The sequence below is a fragment of the Podarcis cretensis genome (assembly GCF_951804945.1).
Source record: "Podarcis cretensis genome assembly, chromosome: 17".
Classification (NCBI taxonomy): Eukaryota; Metazoa; Chordata; class Lepidosauria; order Squamata; family Lacertidae; genus Podarcis; species Podarcis cretensis.
Window position 1 is genome coordinate 25,668,080 of NC_137187.1, and position 23,181 is coordinate 25,691,260.

At 43.3% G+C, this 23,181-nt stretch overlaps 1 protein-coding gene across 14 annotated transcripts in view; it reads left to right on the forward strand.

Moving 5' to 3' along the window:
- The window catches only part of ELAVL2 (ELAV like RNA binding protein 2), a 161,017-nt gene extending 138,703 nt beyond the window's left edge, over positions 1-22,314 (forward strand). For 10 of the 14 annotated variants that reach the window (XM_079959632.1, XM_079959628.1, XM_079959635.1 and 7 more), the window contains 4 exons: positions 1,732-1,885; positions 6,092-6,317; positions 17,303-17,341; positions 19,444-22,314. In XM_079959632.1, the coding sequence (XP_079815758.1) occupies positions 1,732-1,885; positions 6,092-6,317; positions 17,303-17,341; positions 19,444-19,774 (750 nt within the window). In that variant the 3' untranslated portion in view covers positions 19,775-22,314. The remainder of the gene's footprint in view (positions 1-1,731; positions 1,886-6,091; positions 6,318-17,302; positions 17,342-19,443) is intronic. The other 4 variants (XM_079959625.1, XM_079959631.1, XM_079959633.1 and 1 more) reach the window with 3 other exon arrangements.
- The last annotated feature ends 867 nt before the right edge of the window (positions 22,315-23,181 follow it).

Consider the following 23,181-nt stretch of genomic DNA (forward strand, 5'->3'; position numbering starts at 1 on the left):
GGACTACAACTCCCATCATCCCTAGCTAACGACCAGTGGTCAGGGATGATGGGAGTTGTAGTCCCAAAGCATCTGGAGGGCCGAGTTTGCCTATGCCTGGTTTAGGGCCTTTTCTGCTTGTTGGTTATCTGTTATTGGCTCAGTTGGTAGGTTTGTTTCTGCCCTCTTGACAAAACCTCAGATTTGATCACTGTGTGATCACCGTGGGACCCATTCCTGGAATCACAAGTATTGGCCTGCCACCTTTGCAACTGTTGTTATTTTAATTACAGCACAGTCTCTAATAACACATCGGTGATTTGTGATTTTTGTCTTGGATGACAGGGCTAGCCTTTCGTTGGATGAAATGGCAGGACCAGCATTGGCTTAAATGCTGCCAGCTGGGTCCTTGTTGCAGCCTGCGAGGGCGATGGAAAACATAATCCATGAAACTCTACAAGTCTGTGATTCTCTTCTCAGTAGATGCCCCAAATACTCAATTCATGTGTCACAAGCATTGAGGGCTCTGGGGGCAGAAAGCGGGCGCTGCTGCTGATGTACTTCTCGTCCTCCTTCCCTGTTGATGGTTCTGGAAATTGTAAAAAAAGAAAAGAAAAAGGGAAATATATCTTTTGCTTTGGCTAAATGAGATCATAGTACAGCTTCTGATTATAACTTTTATTACTAACAGCAGAGTTCAAAATTTGCAATGCATTTTGCACCTGGCTATTGGTCACTTGTGGCCAAGTAAAGATACCCAGGCGACAGGTCATATTCCTCCTCCAAATGGCAACTAAGCGTTCAGATTAGGCCACAGTAATCCTGGTTTGGGGACACGGGTGGGGCTGTGGTATCAATCACTGAGCCTAGGACTTGCCGATCAGAAGGTCGGCGGTTCGAATCCCTGCGACGGGGTGAGCTCCCGTTGCTCAGTCCCAGCTCCTGCCAACCTAGCAGTTTGAAAGCACATCAAAGTGCAAGTAGATAAATAGGTGCCGCTCCAATGGGAAGGTAAAAGGCATTTCTGTGCGCTGCTCTGGTTTGCCAGAAGCGGCTTAGTCATGCTGGCCACATGACCAGCTGTATGCTGGCTCCCTTGGCCAATAAAGCGAGATAGCACCGCAACCCCAGAGTCGGCCGCGACTGGACCTAATGGTCAGGGGTCCCTTTACCTTTACCTTTAACCCTGGTTTAAGGAGCCATTTGGCACCTAGCTTGCATATCTGAGTTTCTAACACCGACTAACAGTAGTGTATTATTATACTAACCCCCAATGACTCACGCATCGCTGTGGCGAAGGGGTACTTGCCTTTGATTGATTATCATTTTGCCCTCCCTAGATGTGTTCCAGTTTTCTCCCTTCACTAACTAATTGATCCTTTTTTGTCGATGATGGCTTTTGATTTGATTTCATTTTGGTGTAATCGGCCCATATTTATTTATTAACGCTGAAGATGAAGGAAATGGCATCAACGACTTCTGTAACCGTCGTGTCTCAACACACAATTTAGAGAGCAATTGCGAAAAACAAGGACATTTAAATATACTTCTAAGTTATTTGGTATAGTTTGCTGGCATTGGATAACCTATCCGATCGGCACGGTACCAATTGCAGAGGATCCAAGGTTCTTGGTTTAGATTGCCCATCTGGTTTTGAAAGGAAAACTAGCCTTTGCACTGTTCAATCTTTCCGTTCTTCTTGTATGGCCATTTGCATGACGGAACAGCAAACGCTTTATTCTCTTCCCACAGGTTTCCTATGCGCGACCAAGTTCAGCTTCCATTAGAGATGCAAATCTGTATGTCAGTGGTCTCCCAAAAACTATGACCCAGAAAGAATTGGAGCAGCTATTCTCCCAGTATGGACGTATCATTACTTCTCGTATTCTAGTGGACCAAGTCACTGGTAAGTTGACAGCTGCGCCCTACTATCTCTCTCGCTTTTCTCAGCCTGGCAGGTTGTGAGATATTCCATCTTCCAATACAGCAAGCCTGCCTTCAGAATATATCAAAGGTATATATGGGCCAGAAAATACAATTTTCTGCCGGAGTTTTTCATAAATATGCATGGACTAAAATAGATTGTAGTGTGTAGTCAGCCAGCCCTGAGTCATTTCCACCTCGAAGGTGCGGGTTTTGAAGCCTGTTTCATGCCTTGTAATAAATTTACAGCTGCTATAATCCTCATTTCCAAGCCGCCGAGTGAAAATAGTCCCTGTACTCCTTATAAAGTGCTAATAAACAGTCTTAAAAATAAAATAAGGAAAGCAAAATCTTACACAGAAGTGCTCTGCTGTTATCTTAGGCTAAGTCTACATGAAATGCAAACTAGTAATTGCTACTCAGATTTTTATATATATATAATGTTGCGTTATCCTCGTGCTGAAGAATATTAACTGTTGAGATCTAGAGGAAAACAAATCCCATGGGTTTAAAAAAACAAGTCTGAAAGGCATATTGATTTGATGCATAAATATTAAACTCAGTCTTAACTCTCCAGGCACTGCCATCCTAGTGAGCATATTGCTCCATATTTTTTTCTGTTTCCGATATAATATAATCTCAATGAAGTAGACTAATCCATTAGAGGGGCTGGGGAATGGAGCACCTTTTCTCATTATTAAGGGTTCAGGAATCTTCTGTTTTCTCCCAACGCATTTCAAAATCCTAGGAAAATATACAGCAGGCTGTCCTATTATTCTACCATAATTTCCAAGCTAGATAGTGTTTTCTTCAATGACACAAAAAATTTAAATAGACCTGGTGACTTTGTGACTATCAGCTGCTTTTGCTAAACCAAGGTTTTGATTTGAACAGAAAGTAGGTTTCTGTGCATGGGTCCCAGTTAAAGCTGTGGAACTGCATATGTACAAAGGCAAAGGCTAAGTACCGTACTTCTCCATGTATAAGACTAGGGTTTTTTTATATTAAATGATTGTGTTAAAATTCGGGGCTCGTCTTATACACAGATAGTGCATAGGGGGATTTTCTTAATTTGGAGTCCCCCAAAATAGAGGGCGTCTTATACACGGGGGCGTGTTATACACAGGAAAAATACGGTATGTAAGAACATTACCGTACTGATGGATCACCCAAAAGCATGTTTTAGACCAGCATCCCATTGGACTGTGGTAAACCCAAGAGGCAAGGTTAGAGCACCACGTATTAGTTATGTTCATAACCATGGTTGCTGCTGTATTTGAGCAGATTATTCTATATTGCAACACAGGGGTTTGTTTTTGCCACCGTCAACATAACCATGGTTATGCAGACATACTTTGTAGAGAAGGATGCATTATCCACATGCCTGCTGTTTGTCTGCTTTAAAAAAAGATGCATCGTCACAGTATTACATGGGAATTGCCCTTTTATAATGAGTTTTTTCAGTGTTCCCTAAAATTCCCTCTTCAAAAAAACAACAACAACAGCCCCTTCCAGGGGTGTTACTTAAAAACAATGTGTGTTTCTAAAATATGCATTCAGTTGCGGGGGGGGGGGGAGGATTGTAAAGTTTTCTTGTGCTTTGGTAGACTCTGAAATTTCATTGCACTTGTTGCTGATTAGGGCGTACTCCCAGTTAACATTGCGGTATGGAAATCCACATTAAAATTAGTTCTGAAGGAGGGTAGCTACAGCTGCAACATAACATAGCCATTGACTAGGGCTCTAGATAGGGTCGTGCTGTTGTATGTTGTCTTCTCCCCTGCCGTATGCATTAATCCATTCCTTCCATATGACACGTGTGATTTTGCATCTCGCTGCTCATAGCGGTGTGTGCAAAATCAGGAATAGCTTGAACCTAGGAAAGGTAGGTCCAGAGAATTCTCCCTCTCAACCACACACAGATTGGTGCCAGCGTATAGCAGAGTAACCATGTGTGGAAAAGCGGGAGGCAAAAAATAAAAAATTCACACGCAAAAAAGCAAAATGGTGCGGTTTTGAGTAGAAGTGCCTGATCCTGCAAATTAACCAAGTTGCCTAATACCAATGCCTTACGTTGTGCTAATTAAACAGCAGCTTTCAAGAGATTCAGATGGTGTTTTTTTGCCCATCCCTACCTGGAGATTCCAGAGTTTGAACCTGGGGGCCTTCTGTGGCTCCAGAAGGCTGTTGTCTTCTTTGATCCCTTAAACTTAAGTGTTAACATTACGTTGCGTGTGAAGCAATTTGTGTGCTGCTTAATAGGCGGAAATACCTCTAAACCAGAAGTTTCCAAACTTGTTTGGCCTACCGGCCCCTTTTCAGGAAAAAATGACTCAGTGCCGCCCTGGAAATCTACGAGTCAAGCCTGATGGCTCAGTCCCATCTGCCCCAAGGGCCAAATAGGCAGGCAGGCAGGCAGGCAGGCTACAATCCACTTCTCGGGTCTGGGGGAAGCTGAAAAGGGTTCCCTCAAGCCTTGGAAACCCCTTGCCTCCAGCATGACTGCCGAATCCAGGGGAGGTATTGTTGCTGTCTCGCAACACCTCCTGACCTGACAGTAAACGTCATTACACAACTGGTGAAACATGTAAGAACAGTTTTCTCCCCCAAATTTTTCTTTCCTTATGCTACCACCTCCCCCTTGTATTTATTCAACGCCTGCCAATTGCTTCCAAGGCTACTACTGCCCCCTGGATTGTTCCAGCGCCCGCCTGCCCCCCAAGAGGGTGGTTTTGCCCACTTTAGGAAACACTGCTCCAAACACTGTCCAGAGAACTAAACAAGAAGAACAAATGTCCCAAAATTATGCAATAAAACAATTAATGCAACACTCACACATCCTCATCCTTCTGACACACCTCCCCTCTGAAGATATTTCCACCTGCTGGCACTTCTTTAAGACTCCACCCAACTTTCCTGGCTCTCACCAGGTCCTGCACATACCCACAGATCACACCCAAAAATGTGCGTTGAAGAGGGTTCCTGGAACCTGCTGACTTCAACCTAGTCCAGACATGGCCAAACTCGGCCCTCCAGCTGTTTTGGGACTACAACTCCCATCATCCCTAGCTAACAGGACCCAGTGGTCAGGGGTGATGGGAATTGCAGTTCCAAAACGGAGGGCCAAGTTTGGCCATGCCTGCCCTAGTCTCTCACTCTAGGCTTGCTTTTTTGGGGAAGGCACCACAGTTGATGGGGCTTCCTTGAGCTTCCCGCAGTTGTGTCGCCTCCAGCATTCCAGCTGTTGCTGCACACAAACAGGACCAGGCTACAGTGGATTGGATATGGTGGTGAACCACTTCAGAATTTTCAGCACCGCAGTTGTTTTTTCAGGTCACCCTTTGTTCTTGCCCCTAAAGCACGGGGCCACCGCAGAAAAGGTTGTGTATCCATTTGTTAGGTCCTGCCCCTTGACTCCTGTTCCTACAACAACAGGGTTTCCCAGACTTGGCTCTCCAGCTAATAATAATAATTATAATAATAATAATTAATTTATACCCTGCCCATCTGGCTGGGCTTCCCCAGCCACTCTTTTGCACTACAGTTCCCATCTTCCATGACCCACTGGCCTTGCTAGCTAGGGATGATGGGAGTTGTAGTCCAAAAACAGCCAGAGACCCGAGTTTGGGAAACAAGTAATCTTTATTGTCATTGTCCCATACAGAACAACGAAATTGGGGTGGGGGGGGGATAAATCTACATAAGACATTCAAAACCAACAAGCCTTCTATCCCAGGCTGGTTAGCCCCCTAAAAACTCTGATACCCCATTTTTAAAAATACAATACACTCCCAGAGAGACTCCTTACACTGCGTTTAAAACCAAAATCGCATTTGGATAGAAACTGTTTCTCAGGCGGCTAGTCCTAGTCTTTATAACCCTGTACCTTCTTCCAGAAGGCAGAAGCTGATAGAGCTAATTTCCAGGGTGTGCACTATCCTGCGCTATCTCTGCAGCTTTCTTATGGCACCTGGAAGCGTAGATTTGATCCAAGGTGGGAAGAGTGCACCCAATTATTCTCTCCGCAGTCTTTACAACCCTGGACAGCATTGTTTTTCTGCGTCTGGTCTTGTCCTCCGTTGTTGTCCTCCGGCTTGTTGGCTTACATGTAGCTGTGAAAATGGGGGTTCTGGGTGTGTCGGCATTGTCTTGGAAGAGAGCAGTGAACGAGCCTTCTACCTTTATGCAGGAGTTTCAAGGGGTGTGGGCTTCATCCGGTTTGACAAGCGGATTGAGGCAGAAGAAGCCATCAAAGGCTTGAACGGACAGAAACCGCCGAGTGCCACAGAGCCAATCACTGTAAAGTTCGCCAACAATCCAAGCCAAAAAACAAACCAGGCCATCCTTTCCCAGCTGTACCAGTCTCCAAACAGAAGGTACCCAGGACCTCTAGCTCAGCAGGCTCAACGTTTTAGGTAAGTGGAAATGTATAGGAACCCTCTTGAGACCCCAACCATTTGGTCCGAGTTTTCCTTTGAACCAGGTTGTCCTCTCTCTGGTAGGAATTGCATTTCCTCATATGAGAGTTGTTGAGTTTCTTAAACTTTTGTGTGTGTCTGGAAGGCATAGCAGTCAACACTTATTTAACAGCACTGCAATCTGTTAGCAGCTATAAACAGAAGAGTTTAAGCCGCTAATTAGTAGCGCTTAAAGAAATGGGGAAACATTCTTTTTCCAACCAGGGTTTTAGGGTTATTTTTAAACTTCTAGAGTAAATAATTCTACTAAATCAGACATCTTTCTCAACCATACAATTCTCTTTATTTAAAAGTTTGCCTTGGACTTTGTCCATTCTTCTCTACTTTCTGGATCGTCCTTCTAACCTTGCCCTTTTTCTTATTTTTTCCTGTGGAAAAAAAATGTTTTTTTGGTTTTTTTAAGTAGTTTGCACAGTTTTTTGTGTGGGTCTCTGTTCCTGTGGCACAGAGCTTTGCAGCCATATGTTTTTCTCTTGTGATATTTTAGTGTACTGAAAAGGACAGATGGTGTGAATTGAAACAAATACTGTGTTGATCTACATTCAGTAGCTGCTTTAGGGTTTTCTATTTAGCGCCGTGCTATGAGAGATTTTGTGTTATGTGCATATGCACACTTGCACATGCATGCTCTGAACTTTGACGCTGGCTTGCCCTAGATTCCAGGTTTTCCAGAAAGGTTATAAAGAGTTGGAGTCAGCAGAGAATCGCTGCAAAGTAGAGCAAAAACAGAATCGGATGAGTTGGTTTTCCTTCAAAGAGAAGCAGAATACTCACATTGGGGAGAGAAAAACCTAGGCTTTGCCAGGACTTTAATTTTAATGTTTCAATTAAGCACCTGGCCAATGGCATATTTAAACGAAATCCAGGCAACTTCTTTGCATTTTGTTCCATTAACTTTGTTCACCCTTAAAAGCATTCGTCCTGGCGAGCTCTTCTATCGGAGCCGACAAAGGCAGTTGTTTTTATTCAGTATTCAGTGGATTTTTCTAATCTTCCTTGAGGTTTTCTTTTGGTTTTTGTGTTTTTCTCATCAAAGGATACTCTTGTCAAGCCGCTGAATATTGAATAAAAGTAGACTTGCCCTTTCTCCATAGGCAGAATGCCTGCTCCAGTACTGAGTGCCGGGGCAGAGGTAGCACTGCTCAGAAGAGGAACCCCAGAATGCCCTGTGCCTGAAGTTAAGGCCATTGGGGAATGACTGCACTGACATGAAAAAAAGAGGTAAATAAACTCCTGCAGAAATGGCGACACACACAATGCCCCCGTGGCCTTTTCAAACCCCCGGAGCAGTCTTTCTCCAAAATCCCAGCGGCCCAGCTGTCCCCTAGATCACCTGCAAGCTTACAAATTGTGAGTGGTATTCATTGTGTTTTGAGTGGCGGCAGCTGGATCTGAAGGGGGAATGTGGCGTGCGTGCTGGAATATACAATACTTGTTGGGAGATGTTGGGATGAATTCCGAGAGCTGCACCTGCATTCCTTAACCACTTCCAGAATAGGCTTGCTTTGACCACTGTACCTTTCTCACAGTTTGAAAGAGAGAGAGAGAGAGTGTTGGCCTTTATTGCCAAGGCATCCTTCAGCACTAATTTTGTGAACCGGAGTGGTTTCACCCCACTATTAAGTTTTCAAATGAGATGGTGCCCTCTAGATATTGTTGGGACTCCAATTCCCATCATCCCCAGTCCGCAGAGCCAGCGGTTAGGGATAATGGGAGTTGTAGTCCAACAATAAATGGAGTGGGCAACTGCAAGAAGCGAAGTTACAGGGAACCAGGCAGAGGGTCATCTCGGTAGAACGCCCTCCCATCAGATGTCAAAGAAATAAACAACTATCGGACTTTTAGAAGACGTCTGAAGGCAGCCCTGTTTGGGGAAGTTTTTAATATTGGATGAATCATTGTATTTTAATATTCTGCTGGAAGCCGCCCAGAGTGGCTGGGGAAACCCAGCCAGATGGGCGGGGTATAGGCAATAAATCATAATTTATTGATGATGATGATGATGATGATGATGATGATGATGACTATTCCTGACCTAGAGGATGGGCAAGATCTCCCTGGCTCACCCCAGACGGACTTGGAGTTTTTCAAAGTCCTTTCCCCCAAATTGGAAGTCTTTTCTCCCGAACCCAACCCAGAGCCCGTTAAAAAATCATAACCCCCATTCCATTGTCTTCCATCGAGTAGCAATGTCAGGAAACAGTAATGGCACACAGGGAGAGAAGAAGGATGTGTTTCTCTCTAGGACTTCTGCAAGTGCGGTAGCTACACTGGCCTATGGGACTTACAACCCAGTGTAACTGCTACTCAGTGTATCAAAGTGGAAATAAGGGGGGGGGGGGCAAAACTGCCTTCCCTCTGTGTTGACTGCTTCTCCTACTGCCGTTTTGTGGAATGGCATGGGCTGGTAGCAGGCAGGGAACTTAAGGCTCAGAACTTGATCCCAGCAGCTTTCAAAGTTTTCCTCTAGCTTAATTTTAGGCTTTTCACACCTCTGATTCTAGTTCTGGACACTACTGCCCGTGACTCAGAAGCTAGTGGGACTATTTTTCAGTGGGGGTTAATTCCTGGTTGCATCCTTCGGTAAGCCCATGCAGAGGGCGGGGGCCGCTGGGTACAGTTGACCCGGAACTTGGAGGGTTAAGCTGGCCGGGGGCTCCCCTCCACGGACCAGCTGCTTTTTCGTTTGAGTTTATAACTGTATTCTAACAAGACTCCCATCCTGGGTTTCAAACATATTCCTCACGCGCCTGTCCTCAGGTTTGTAGCCTATTCACTGCAGGGATAGGATAGCTCATGATGCAATGCAGAAGATTTTCAGGTGTGTTTAATCAGCTGCAATCTGGCACTGGAATTCCACCCCCCCCCCGACACTGTTACACCTATGTATAACTCCTCTAGCACAGATAACTAGTCACAAAAGTTGATAAATGTCCTCTTACTCAGTTCCCTCAATTAAAACTTTTCCATTTTAATTAAAATTTCAATTAAAAATTAAGACAATCAGTTTCACTTGGACCCATGTTTCTGATGGCATATTACTTCATGCCCAAACACTTTGCTCAACGGCTTAATTAAAACACGAGGCAAGTTTTTCCATGCTTTCTACTAGAGCAGGATGAATGTATCAGCACTTTTGCTGTCTGGAAGTTGCCAGAACAATACAGTTCCTTGATAATGGATGATCCATCTTACCCTTTTCCACATCACATAAATGTTTCGCAGCCTTTGGAATCCGTAATGTCCTGTAGCCTCTTGCTCTTACTTCTGAAGTGATTTGAGAATTATGCTGGTTTCTTTTATTCTGAGGTCTCAATTCTAAGTGGAGGTCTTATCCAAGATTTTAGGGGATTCCCACTGTGCATATACCAGTTACCAGTGTCTAGATCTGCAGTATTTATACTTTAACCTCCCAACAAACGTTACATTTTAAGTTATTTTTAGAATGCAGTAAAATAGACATAACATACACTTTTGCCTCGCCCTAATAAGTTTTCTGCAAGTTCTCAGGTACTCCAACTGCCACTCGGCTGCTCAATTTCTGGGCTGCCAAAGGTCTAGGAAATAGTCCTGGTCCAGGCAAGTTCCTGACCCCCCCAGGTGGAAATAATGACACACGACACTATTATTAAGGTTAATGGGTTAAAAAAGGCCACAACTTTATTGGTTACAGGTGATGAGTGGTATTGGCTTAGGCATTGGTCCTAACCGACTATATCCGACTCCAGCCCGTCTGCTTGAAGTCCAGGAAGGGTTAACCACCAGTAGGGGGAGTCCTGCTGATGCAAATCAACTAGGAACTCCCCCAGGGAGTCACTGCTAGGGGGTGTGCCTTGGACCCTCACCTCCTTAGGCTTTGGACAGGGCCACGCCCCCCAGAATCCTTTAACTGACTACCCTTCAATATGTGGGGCAGGTGATGGCGTTACCTCCCCTCTTCCATCTACAGAACAATACCAATGCCTAACCGCCGATACCCAGAAAGTTGTGACGATTTGCTACGAGGTAGGCAAAAACCAAGTGGCTGGTGCCAATTTGCCAAGTGGAAATATTCCTACCAGGCCCCTCAACGGCGACCAATCAAAGTCCATAGCAAGGTCAAGGAATGAAAACCTTATAGGGCGGGAGGGTGGGAAAAAGCAGGAACAGCTGGCGGGCAGCAAAAAGGGCAGGCCACACACCCGAGCCAGCTGATTGGCTGGCCAGGGGGTGACACAGCCAGGAATCTCCCCCATTCGTGTGGGCTGGCCTCCGCCCGCCGCGCACATGGAGGGGCCGTGAAGCCCACAACCCCACCTCCTCCTTAGGCGGAAGTGGCTCTCCCATCCCAGTTAGGACACGTGTAAAGGTCATGTACACCTGCGTTATTTGATTAAAACCTGTACCTTCAACATCAATTTAACTTCCCAGTAGGACTGGGAGATACCTGGTTTTCAACATTGTGATAAATCACCAGGTAAGCATCGTGAAATACTGATACATCACGATGAACATACAGAACATACAGAAACTGGTTATCGACTTTAAACTGATATCATGAAATGGACTTTGAAGCAGTTTTGGACTATCTATTGATACATCGCCCAGCCCTAGTTCCCAGTGCAGCTCATTGCTAGTAAACAAAAAAGTGCAATATGATAATTGTTGTAAATTAATTATAAAGCATAGAAACCTTAAGTAGAACTTGCAAATAAAGCTTTAAAACTGTATACTTAAAGAGATATCTTAATGGCTGTCTCAATTTGATTTGGAAAAGGGGGAATACTGCATGTATGGTGTAGTGGTTAAGAGCGGTAGTCTCGTAATCTGGGGAACCGGGTTCGATTCCCCGCTCCTCCACATGCAGCTGCTGGGTGACCTTGGGCCAGTCACACTTCTTTGAAGTCTCTCAGCCCCACTCACCTCACAGAGTGTTTGTTGTGGGGGAGTAAGGGAAAGGAGAATGTTAGCCGCTTTGAGACTCCTTAAAGGGAGTGAAAGGCGGGATATCAAATCCAAACTCTTCTTCTTCTTCTTCATTCATTAATGCAGCTACCATTGGCCCGACCCCCCAAAGCATTAACATGTAGGCTGCATCAGTCAAGGTTATTTCTTTTCTGCTAAAATACCATGTAGAAGTTTTGAGTGTCAAGTACATAGAAATTTCAGGGTTCAGAATAATAGTCTTCATTATAGAAATACATGGATTGTGTTTGTTTGCAAATATAGTGTTGTTCTTGCCCCTCTGTTTTGGATTAAAGCACAGGAAAATGGGAGCAGTTGGAACTAAGAGACTGTCGAATCGAAATAGCTACACTGATTATAACTAAAAGGGTGATAGCAAGAGTTGAAAGATTGTAGGGGGCAGATTTTGGGACAGGCTTAAGCAAGCATTCAAGAGCAAAAAACACTCAGTCTTACAAATATTCTCTCTCCGTGGCCACTGACCAAGTAAATGTCCAGAACTTTGTGCATGTCGTTAATTGCATACTGACAATCTCAGATTAATTCAACGAATGTTTGAAGACATCTGAAGGCAGCTCTGTTTAGGCATGTTTTTAATGTTTGAAGTTTTATTCTGTTTTTAATGTTCTGTTAAAAGCTGCCCAGAGTGACTGGGGAAACCCAGCCAGATGGGCGGGGTAGAAATAGTAAATGATTAAAAATAATAATTTAAATCTTCACCAGTAAATGCTGATACAGTGGTACCTTGGTTCTCAAATTTAATCTGTTCCATAAATCCATTCCAAAACCAAAGCGTTCCAAAACCAAGGTGCGCTTTCCCATAGAAAGTAATGCAAAATGGATTAATCCATTCCAGACTTTTAAAAACAAGCCATAAAACAGCAATTTAACATGAATTTCTAACAAGACCATTGATCCATAAAATGAAAGCGATAAAAAGTGTACTGCAGTCACACAATCAATCAATCACTCAATCAATCAGTGAGTAGCTGAACTGGGTTCCACACAGTCACAAAAACAAAAGACCCGCAAAAACAAAAACGCAAAATAAATAGCAAAAACAGACAGACCTCAGCATAACACTCAAAACGGAAGCGTGGCACTCAAAACACAGCACATTCGGCTTCCGAAAGTTTGCAAACCGGAACATTTACTTCCGGGTTTGCAGTGTTTGGGTTCCAAGTCATTTGAGAACTAAGGCGTTTGAGAACCAAGGGTCCACTGTAATCGCCTAATTGTCAGAATTCATGTGTATCTCCCTGCCCCCCCCCAAATGAAGAGATCTGTATCTCTTGGCATTCACAAAACTTTCATTTGATTTTGATGAATCACATGTCAGTTTAGCTATTAAATTTGCTGAAAGGCAAGCATAGGTAGTAGATTGTGATGGCTTGCAAAAAATATTTTTAAAACCCTGATGGGGCTCATGATTGCTTGCTCATCCTACGATCACGTCTAGTCTGAGTGGAGCTGTTGTTCGCAGGGTTGTTGTTGTTTTTTAAAGTTTCACCAGGGCCAACAATGAGAGGAGGACAACACTGAAGTGTGTAATGTGGTTTCAGAGGCTATTCAAGACATGTTTTTGCCAAAGGCAACTGAGGGACATAAGAGGCTGTGTTCCTTTTGCACCGCTTCTAGTTTTTGTATGGTGTTTTCATCTCCAGAGGATTTCTTTCCATAAAAGGCAAAACCGTTAATTCCAAGGCGATGTCACCGCTCATATGTCTCATCTTCAGGTGATCAGAGTGTTTTCACAGTGACAACTTCCCTTCACTTGAACAATTTGCGTAATTAAGTAATTTATTCCATAGGCTGATAACATCAAGTGCTTAACATAGTCTTCCATTTACTTCTATAATTGTGCAAATGAGTTTGTGCATAATTACCCACAGATATTTGAAGGTTGTGATAGCTAGGTCTAAAACTGAGCTTCTTATTAGGAGTTTTGGGTGCGGAAATTGGGTCAAAGTTGACGTGTTGAGTGTGAAAGTGGCTTGTGTTGGACAGGGAATTATGGGCAGAAACACATAAAGTCGGACTTCGGAACCCGGATGTCCGACACGGCTTCTGATTGCCTGCAGGAGCTTCCTGCAGCCAATCAGAAACCACGCCTTGGTTTCCGAACGTTTTAGAAGTCAAACGGACTTTCGGAACGGATTCCTTTCGACTTCCGAGGTACAACTGTATGAATGATGCTATCCTAGAATTGTAGAGTTGGAAGGGAAGCCAAGAGTTATTTTATCCAATCCCGTGCAATGCAGGGATCTAAAGCATCCATAACAGATGGCCATTCAACCTTTGCTTTGTGGCTGGCTTGATAATTGGATGAATGTATCATATGAACAAAGACCAATGTATTTTGTAGCCTGTAGATGCTCCTTTTTCTAAATAATGGGACTAAAGCAGGCTTGATCCATGAGCCACTTCCTCCTAAGGTGACTACCTTGTTATGGAAATTAAATTTCCTTCAGAAGAAGCCAATAAAGCACACACTTTTATGCTTAGGAAGTCAGGATCTTTCATTAAACTCAAAAGGCACTGCTTCCAGTTTATACTTTTAAAACTGCTTTTAATCATGGTTGCGAGCACATTTGCAAAGGCGGAATGAAAGATTTGAAAGGCAGAATGAAAACAAATCAATTTTGTTACATATTGCCACTTAAGTTTTATCATTTATTAATTTTAGAAATTTATATGTTGCATCTCGGAATTCCCTGAGTGGCTTTTCAATACACACACACACAAAATCAGAGATGCAATAAACATTTTCTAAAAGGCTACTGGCCTCATCACTCACCTCCCTGATTCGCAAGGTTTAGACCAGGCATAGGCAAACTCGGCCCTCCAGATGTTTTGGGACTACAGCTCCCACCATCCCTAGCTAAAAGGACCAGTGGTCAGGGATGATGGGAGCCGTAGTCCCAAAACATCTGGAAGGCCGAGTTTGCCTATGCCTGGTTTAGATGCTCTGCTTCAAGACTGCCTCATTCTTTCCTGTGCTTTTGCAGACCTGTCCACCCCCCAAGTCTACTCTTCAATTGACAAACAAGCCCTTTAGTTCAGGGGTGGCTAAACTTATGGGCCATATGCATCCTTTATTTTTAGTTTTCCCACAGATTTGTACCTTACATGGGTTCCCTGGACTTCATCAAGGCCCCCAGGTGATTTTTCAGTTGATTTCCATTATGTAATAACTCCCCCCTCTGCAGAAAAACAGAGACTTGGGCAGCTTAAATCCATGTTGTATGTGTGTGCTTTGTGTTGGTTTCCGCTGCTCATGAACAGTGCTTCTGAGCTGCCTGTGAAGCTATCAGCAGCACGATCGTTAGCCCTTCCGTATTCGGATGAACTCTTCCTTCCGAAGAGGGATGATCTGTCACCATCGCTCTCAAGAGCCGCTGAAGTGCCAGTTCTCAAGGATGATCATGAATGATTGTGTCTCTTCTGAAGACATCGGCAGGATTACTAGAGCTCTCGGTGTGTGAGGATTACTAGAGCTCTCTCAAAACCACTCCTGCTTTGACTAAAGCTCAGAAATGTGTGTGTGTGTGTGTGTGTGTGTGTGTGTGTGTGTTTAAAATCCAAGTCAACACCAGCTTAGTGTTGCATCCATCAGTGTGAGCAGAAGGCAGCACACGGGGCAAATCTTTTCACTTCTGTTCCTCCCCATTGGTTGGTTGGTTGGCATCCATCTGCCTCAGGAGAAAATGGAAGAGTGTGTCTTCAGGGTGAAGTCAAACTGTTGGGAGAGTTATGGCACCTGCTGTGACTGTGGAGACCGATACAGGAGAGACATGTTTTGTTGCAGATGGGGAGACGAAGGCGTCCTGTTGTGCTGGTGCAAGTGTATCATGGTGTTTCTTCTCTCTGCATTCCTTGCAGCGGTCATTCCTCCTCTGGTCACTGCTGCGCGGAGACCTGACCTCACTGATTGTCTCCAAGGCCCTGTGGTCATCTGCAAGGGATTCCCACATGGCGGGGTTAATGTTGCCAACCTTCCGTGTCACATTTGCAATGCAGAGTTGGTCCTCCAATCGCCACATCCATTTTGAGAGCGGATTAAAGTGACTTAGTATTAATCATAATAACGGCTGGTACCAACCTTTCACTAAGCCAGACACAGGCAAACTGGGCCCTCCAGATGTTTTGGGACTACAACTCCCATCATCCCTGACCACCAGTCCTGGTAGCTAGGGGTGATGGGAGTTGTAGTCCCAAAACATTTGGAGGGCCCAGTTTGCCTATGCCTGCACTCAGCTATAGTTAATATGGGATGGGCAGGAGGAGGGGTTTTTTCCTGGACAGTAAGTGTATATGTTCTCAAGTGCGGCTTCTGAATTCTCAACGATAAGTGATACGGACCAACATTGACACAATCGGGTATCTCTGTCACTCTGATTGAGCATAAAACTTCATGATTTGCATAAGATGTTCATGTTTCGCGGTGGGTTAAAAGTAAAATCAAATTGGCATTCCTTTGCATGGACAGGCGGAGTCCCCAGGTCCCGAGCGCCCCCCCCCCCGTCATGTGGAATAACGACTCAAGACAACGTGCTATGGGATTAAATTGGCCACAACTTTATTAAATTTCAAATGTGGGTAGACCTTGGCTCAGGCATTGGGCGTTCTCCCTCCCCAGTCCCCAGCCGGGGACCTAGGGAGCATCAGGGTTAGCCAGTGTTTGTGTGGGGGATGGGCCGGCTCTGGAGAACATATGTTCAAGCAGATATAGCCGCCCCTGTTACGCCACCGCCGCAGGGGAGAGCAATGACGACCTTTCGGCGTACGGTCAAAGCCTCCCTTCAGAAACCCCTTTAACGGGGAACCCTGGTATCGCCGCCGCAAAGAGGAAGATGGACTAAAGGATTCCACCCAATGCCCGATACCGCCAAAGTTGTGACGTTTTGCTACTGGAAAGGCGAAACCTGCCAATGCAGGGAAATTCCTTTCCGGCCCTTTGACAGCGACCTTAACGTAGCAGCGCCCACATACCTGTAAGAAAAGTTAACCTGCAAAACCTGTGAATAAAAGTTAACCTGCAAAATAAGGCATTAACTGAGGGTGGGTAGGGTGGGAGAAGCTCTGGAGCCAAGTGAGGATTCCCAGGTAAGATCCTCCCTCTATTGTGTGGGCAGGTAATCCCGCCCCCACCTGACCTGATCTCCTTGGCAACGCTCCCCCCAGGTGGGATTGGACAACTGACTGAGGTAGGCGGAGACCTCCAGGTATCCCACCTGAGGGAAGGCGAAGCCAAGCCTATGCTGATGGAGCCGCTCCAGATCCAGGGGCTGCGCGCATCCATGCAAAGGTCGCCCCCCGTTTTATGCGGGGAGCGGTCATTGTGCAAGTTAAGCTGGCACGGTAAAAAATGTTTGCAGTTTGTGGCAGCATGGTTGACGGTTAAGCAAGTTTCTGTGCAAGGTATAACATTTATAAACACTATTTAATTGTGGTACGAGAAGGTAATGTCTCGTCGTCGGAAATCTTGAGGAACGGACTTTAGGAAATGTGTGCAGAGTAACTTAATACGTGTTTCAGCCCAAAGGGCTTTCTGATAATGGAGTGGGAGTGTGGACAAAATGGTCTGGTCCCTCATGTAAAGGCTTCTGTGTGAAATTCATTTTCTGAACCAGTATTTTAATACGTGTGTTCTGTCACTTTTTTTAAAAAAAAAATAACACCTAATTGTCTTGGTAGCGTGGAATTGGAAAGCCTTGTTTTATGTCCTCCCGAGGCTGAGCTGCTCTTTTGCATAAATTAATGGAAATTTAATCAAGGCTGGCTTTGTGGGGATACTTGTAGGATCGCTCTGTAGCGGGGGCGGGGAGGGCAGAGGAGGATGCAGGTAATATGTATTGATTGTGCATCTTCAGCCTTGTAAGTCTGTTCTGTGAGAAGCCTTTCAAGACCCAACTAGCAACTTGCACTTGAAGGTAGACGACCCAAAGACTGAACACTTTGCTAAATGTGTTTTGCAGGTTGGACAATCTGCTCAATATGGCTTATGGAGTAAAGAGGTAATGAAGAATTGTGTTAGGTCCATAACGCTTAACCCTTCCTAATAATAAATTATACTGTTTTGAGTTGAACATACTTTGGAGCTAATTTATTTTAAGTTGCATTGTCTCTGCATGTTCAGACATTAAACAAAAGCTATTTTTATTTCAGTACATCACTTAACACATTCTCTCTCGTCATCACATCCATAATTTCAACAGCTTCCAGCATTATTTTCAGTGGTATTTGTCTTTTTCAGTTAATGGCTGGCATTTTATTAATCTTTATCGCATTGCCTTTTGTATCTTTCTAGCATTCTGCAACAACTTAGGGCCTTTCTGCACTAGAGTTTTGCTTATTCAGCCTTTCCCACCAGTGCCAATAGTATTGTATCTGCGCCAGCAGATGGTCATAGATCCATGGAATTGGAAGGGATCTTGTGGGGATCATTTGGTTCAACCCCCTGCAATGCAGGAATATGCAATTGTCCCATAAGGGGACCAAGCCTCTAACCTTGGCAGTCATGAGCGCCACACTTGAACCAATTGACTTGGTGCAATGATAATGCCTATGTAACACAGATGTAATTATTTAGTGCTAAAAGTACTTCACATGTATTATCTTGGTAAATCTTAACGCATCCTGCAGGGTGATAATATTTTGCAGCTAGTATTGCAGCTAGGGGACTGAAGCTTCACAAATAGTGAAGAGTTGAAGTAGGTATTTCATTGCAGGTCTGCATTTTTAAAAAGAGACAAGTATTAGGATTTCTAATACCCAGTTGTCTTAGGAACACTTTTGCTCTTGCTTTTGTGGCTAAGGCAAAGTTTGACCAGTCCGCAAACGCCACATTGAATGTCCCAACAGGAAGGAAAGGTGTGGACAACTAGAAACTAAATAATGTGTCACTGTTAATCAGATGTGTCACTGTTAACGTCTCACTAGGGCAGCAGGGGTCCAACTAGATACTGCACCATATGACAAGGGGGATCGATAGTTCACAAGGCACAAAATAAAGGAACAAAACAAAAATATTCAGTAAATGGAAGACTGGCATCTCACAGCAGATAAGTTCACTGCAGAAGAAAGGATTAGATAACCATAAGAGTACAGCCTACAAATAACTTAATTTTATTAAAGTTCTTTACAAAAATATTGACACTAGTGCTAGGCCAACATTTTGCCTCCTTGGAGGAGCTTTTCCCTTTGACTTTTGTGTAGTGGCAAGGTGATTTCCTGAGAAAGTGAATTGGTGGGAATGGCTGCAATTTGCCTCATTTTTAACAGTACGAGGAAGCTGAAGGATACCTTTGTTTTTCTTCTACGTAAAAGTGCTGCTCCTGAAACTTTCACGCTGGCTTCCAAGCGCCGATACTTTCAGCATTTCTCAAATGCCTCCTGGCTTTGAGGCACACACCACTCACGTGTCTTAAGAAAGACCCACCCCAAGCTGAGAAGAGTTGAGGCACAGCAGGTGGCCTCCAGGAGACACATAATTCTTTCATGCCTCAGCACCGAGCACATTTGAGGCCCAATGCAGGCAAACAGCAGAATAGTCTTGTCGAAGGGGATCCACAAAGCCTGGCCAAAGCCTTAATGATAATTCCTTGCCATGCATTTTTCTTGAGTTGGGCTTGTGCGTCCTGCACTCTACCTAGTTTGAAAACTGCTGTGTCGCAGCAATGAATGTTTGCAGAAGAGCCAACTCCTAGGGGCCGAGATCCCTTCGCCACCACCTACCCCCCCAATAAAACATTTGAAGGAGCCAGGGCCTCCTAAAGTTGATGGCCACTGCAATTCAAATGGTGTGTGTGTGTGTTCTGTGTCACGCGATCGATTATGTGTGGCAGGACTTACCTGGCCCTCCCCAATATTTCATTCAAGTTTGCACCCCCAAACGCATGCTTTGTAGGCGCTGAAATCAGTGCATACTTGAGGCACAAAACTAGGCAGAAAGGCTCTCAGTTTAAACTTGTGCAGCATGCTGATACCATGTGGAAGTAGACTGCATTTTTAAATTCATGTTCTGAACTTGCCTTCTCCTTAAAATAAAAAATCTCCTTTTTGTCTTTCTCTCTCTCTCTCTCTCTCTCTCTTGTCTTTGCCCCTCTCCGTTGGTTAGTAGGTTTTCTCCAATGACCATTGATGGAATGACCAGTTTGGCTGGGATCAATATCCCGGGACATGCGGGGACCGGATGGTGCATTTTTGTTTACAATTTAGCTCCCGATGCAGACGAGAGCATCCTGTGGCAAATGTTCGGACCCTTCGGGGCCGTCACCAACGTGAAGGTCATTCGCGACTTCAACACAAACAAGTGCAAAGGCTTTGGATTTGTGACTATGACAAACTATGACGAGGCGGCCATGGCTATCGCCAGCCTGAACGGATACCGCCTTGGAGACAGAGTTTTGCAGGTCTCGTTTAAAACAAACAAAACGCACAAAGCCTAATGAGGTGCCCTCGGCCCAGTTTATATTTGAAAACTTATTCGACAAAGGCAAGTTAAAAGAAACTTTATACATTAGTAAATGTCTTTGTAAGTCAGTGTTGAGATGGGGGGGCGGGGAACAAAAGACTAGCATCCTAAGAAATATGCGAGATTTTTTATTGCTAGTATTTGAATTAAAAAAAAAAAACTTCTTAAATATCTTATGTTTGAATATGGACAAGAGGTACAGGGTTTTTACCTGTCACAATGCATTCTATTGCCTTCTTTGAAGAAGGCGGAACCTTTTAAAATGTTTGAGCTTAAGGGAAGACGATTTCTTTTACACGACTGCCTTGAACCTGTGAGTAGTTAATTGAGGCTTTGTGTTAACGATCCTTCAGTTAGTTTAGTCTTACGTTGTGTTTGATTTACACTTTAATGCCTTGCAGTTTAGTCTGTTCAAGAAAAGTGTTTCGAAGTTTACATTTTTATTTATAAAGTTTGAAAGTATTTATTTTGTAATTATTATTTGGGTCTGGGGGAAGGGGGGGTGGTGCATTATAAAAGCTTATTGTAAGATTAATGGAGAACTTTTCGTAAAGCAGTACCTTGCCAAAGAGATAAGAGCCTCTTTGATGTGGGTTTAAAAAAACAAAACAAAGCATCTATTTTTATAAAAAAGAGAAAATTTGGAGAAACTTTTTACAGGTCCTGGAACAAATATTTTGACTTGAATACTTTGAGAAATCTCTTCATATGACACCTAGTGAGCTTTTAAAACTTACCAGGAAATTTGCAGTGGTTGGGGGAAAAAAACACTTTAGAGAGATTTATGATGTAGAAATTCTTTAGAGATCTTTGTTACTCAAGAAGTTGGAATCACTGAGAAATGCACTGCTGGTTTTGATTTTGTAATCGTTGGTGCAGTCTCTGAACATCCTGGTTACTATGTGATAGGTGGCTCACATTAACTTGTGTGGTTTTGAAACAAAAAGGAGGAAAAAAAATTAAAAGTATATAAGAGCAGGCAAGAAATTTAAATTAACTGAGATAGGGGAAAAAAATCTGTTCTTCCTATAGAATTCCCTTCAGATAGAGCTCATGGTGTTTAGTGATGTACTTCCAGTATTGTTTGAAGAATTGTTTTGTCTTAAAAAATAAAAAAAAGATGTTTGCACACGGTTTGCACCAATGGCAGACCAGGAAAGAAGCAGTCTTGCGTTGGATATATTTGAAGGTATTTTGAAAGTTACGTTCAAGGCTAACACCTGAGCTTTGTGTAATGTAAATAATATCTTTTTTGTTTTATGAACCTCTTTTCAGCTGATAACTTTTGAGTTTCCTTCTGGTTTTTTTGTTTTCCCTTATTTAACATGCCAAGTGATGTTCAAAATTCTGAATGTTTTTGTATGTTTCCTTTTCCTTTGTATAAATGGCATTAAGATTGTTACTTGAGGTCTGCTTAATTCATTTCTGTTGTCCTGAGGACTTGAATTTACAGTGTATCAGATACGTTGCAAATTTTGTCTGTAGATAGTCTAGCTTCAGCTGTTTATGGTGATGCTACATTTTTGTTTATAAATATGTTTGTGGTAAAAAAAAAAATGAGTATAACCATAGGTTTTGAACAAATTCCTTACATTTTTCATACCAGAATCATAAATACCTGTATGCTATTGAAATTTAACTTTGTATGACGCTTAAAAACACTTATTTGGGGAAAATAATAAAGACTTTACCATGTATGGAAGAAATTTAAGGTCAAAAAAAGTACAAATATTTTCTGATTAGCATCTAGCTTATAATAAATTTTTAAAAAGCTGAAGGCCGGCAGAGCCTTTTCCAGGATGCACTGACAAACTATATAGATCCGTCCTGCTTTTTGTATAAACTGAGATGCTCATTTGCTTCCCCTTAGAACCAAGCAATGTGCTATGCATAACATTCTTGTACATGATATTTGCAGTTGCTTTCCAATTCTTATTTTTTAAGAAAAGAATTGTAGTTATAAAATTTTCAGTATAGTACAGTACATTAAAAAACAACAACTGTGAGAGAATAAAGTGTGCTAAAGTGACAAACGACTTTTCTCATGCCGGACTCATTCAGTGCTCTTCAGATCAATTGGCTTAATCCTAATCCCACCCTCGTGTTGGGATCTGCATTAACACAAATTCCCTGTGCTTCAGAAGGTGATGGAGTTCCATGGTGATCGTGATGGTGGTTGAGGCGGGTCCAACAGCTGGTACCTGCAACCTTTGCCGCTTTATATGACTATAGTGAAAATAAAACTAAAAAATCCACTCAAATAAAGGGCATTGATGAGAAGGCATGTGTCTGTTGCGCTTCACTTTGCACTGTTTATCAGAGCACTTAATAAAATGTAAGGCTGGTATTTATTTGAAGTTGTACAGTATGACTTAATTCACATCTGTTGGAGTAGAAAAAAAATATATTCTGTTGAGTATTTAAAAAGAGGCTGTACATGTTTTCTTTTGTGTTTGGATCCTTTGTACTTTTTCATGTTCAGTACATCAATAAACAAAAGTTGAAGGGAAAGAACAGTGTGGTACAGCGGTCTTTACCCAATTTTGTTTATTTTTTGAGTATGCTGTCGTGGGCATAAGAGTAGTCACACACACACACCCATTGGTTTGAGGAAAGTGGGTGTTTCAGTCCCACAAACTCACATTCACCCACAAATCGGGCAAGTTTGTATCCTGATCTTCCCAAATGTTTTCTTCAAGATGGCAGGTGTTAATACAAGCTAGGAAGGGGGCCTAGAGAAGTGGATGTGATTACATACAGTGCCAATCTGTGTTTACAGTATTGAAATAAAAACTGGTATTTTTCCCTGCTAACCCCCGAGGCAGTAGAAATTTCCTCTGGTGAGCACCTGAGTGGCTGTCTGCTGTTTGTAAAAAAGCAGAGTTGAGCCTGAAGTCAAAGCCAGGAAGAGAGACAACAATGGCAGATGTTATATTAGACTTATACAGTGGTACCGAGGTTACATATGCTTCAGGTTACATATGCTTCAGGTTACATACGCCTCAGGTTACATACTCCGCTAACCCATAAATAGTGCTTCAGGTTAAGAACTTTGCTTCAGGATGAGAACAGAAATTGTGCTCCGGCAGCAGCAGGAGGCCCCATTAGCTAAAGTGGTGCTTCATGTTAAGAACAGTTTCAGGTTAAGAACGGACCTCCAGAACGAATTAAGTACTGTGTATAGTACAGAAGTCTCCTTTCTTTTTAAGGCTTGCAGGTCTTCCTAGAATAAAGAGTGGAGAATGTATGCCGATGTGTTGGTGCTATTTTGACTGCCATAGCAACTTTTTTACACTGAGTCGAGAGAGGCAGCAGAACCTGTCCCCCTGCTCAATTTTCTGCAATCTCTGCATGGTGGGGAGGGTCTAAGAGATTGGATGG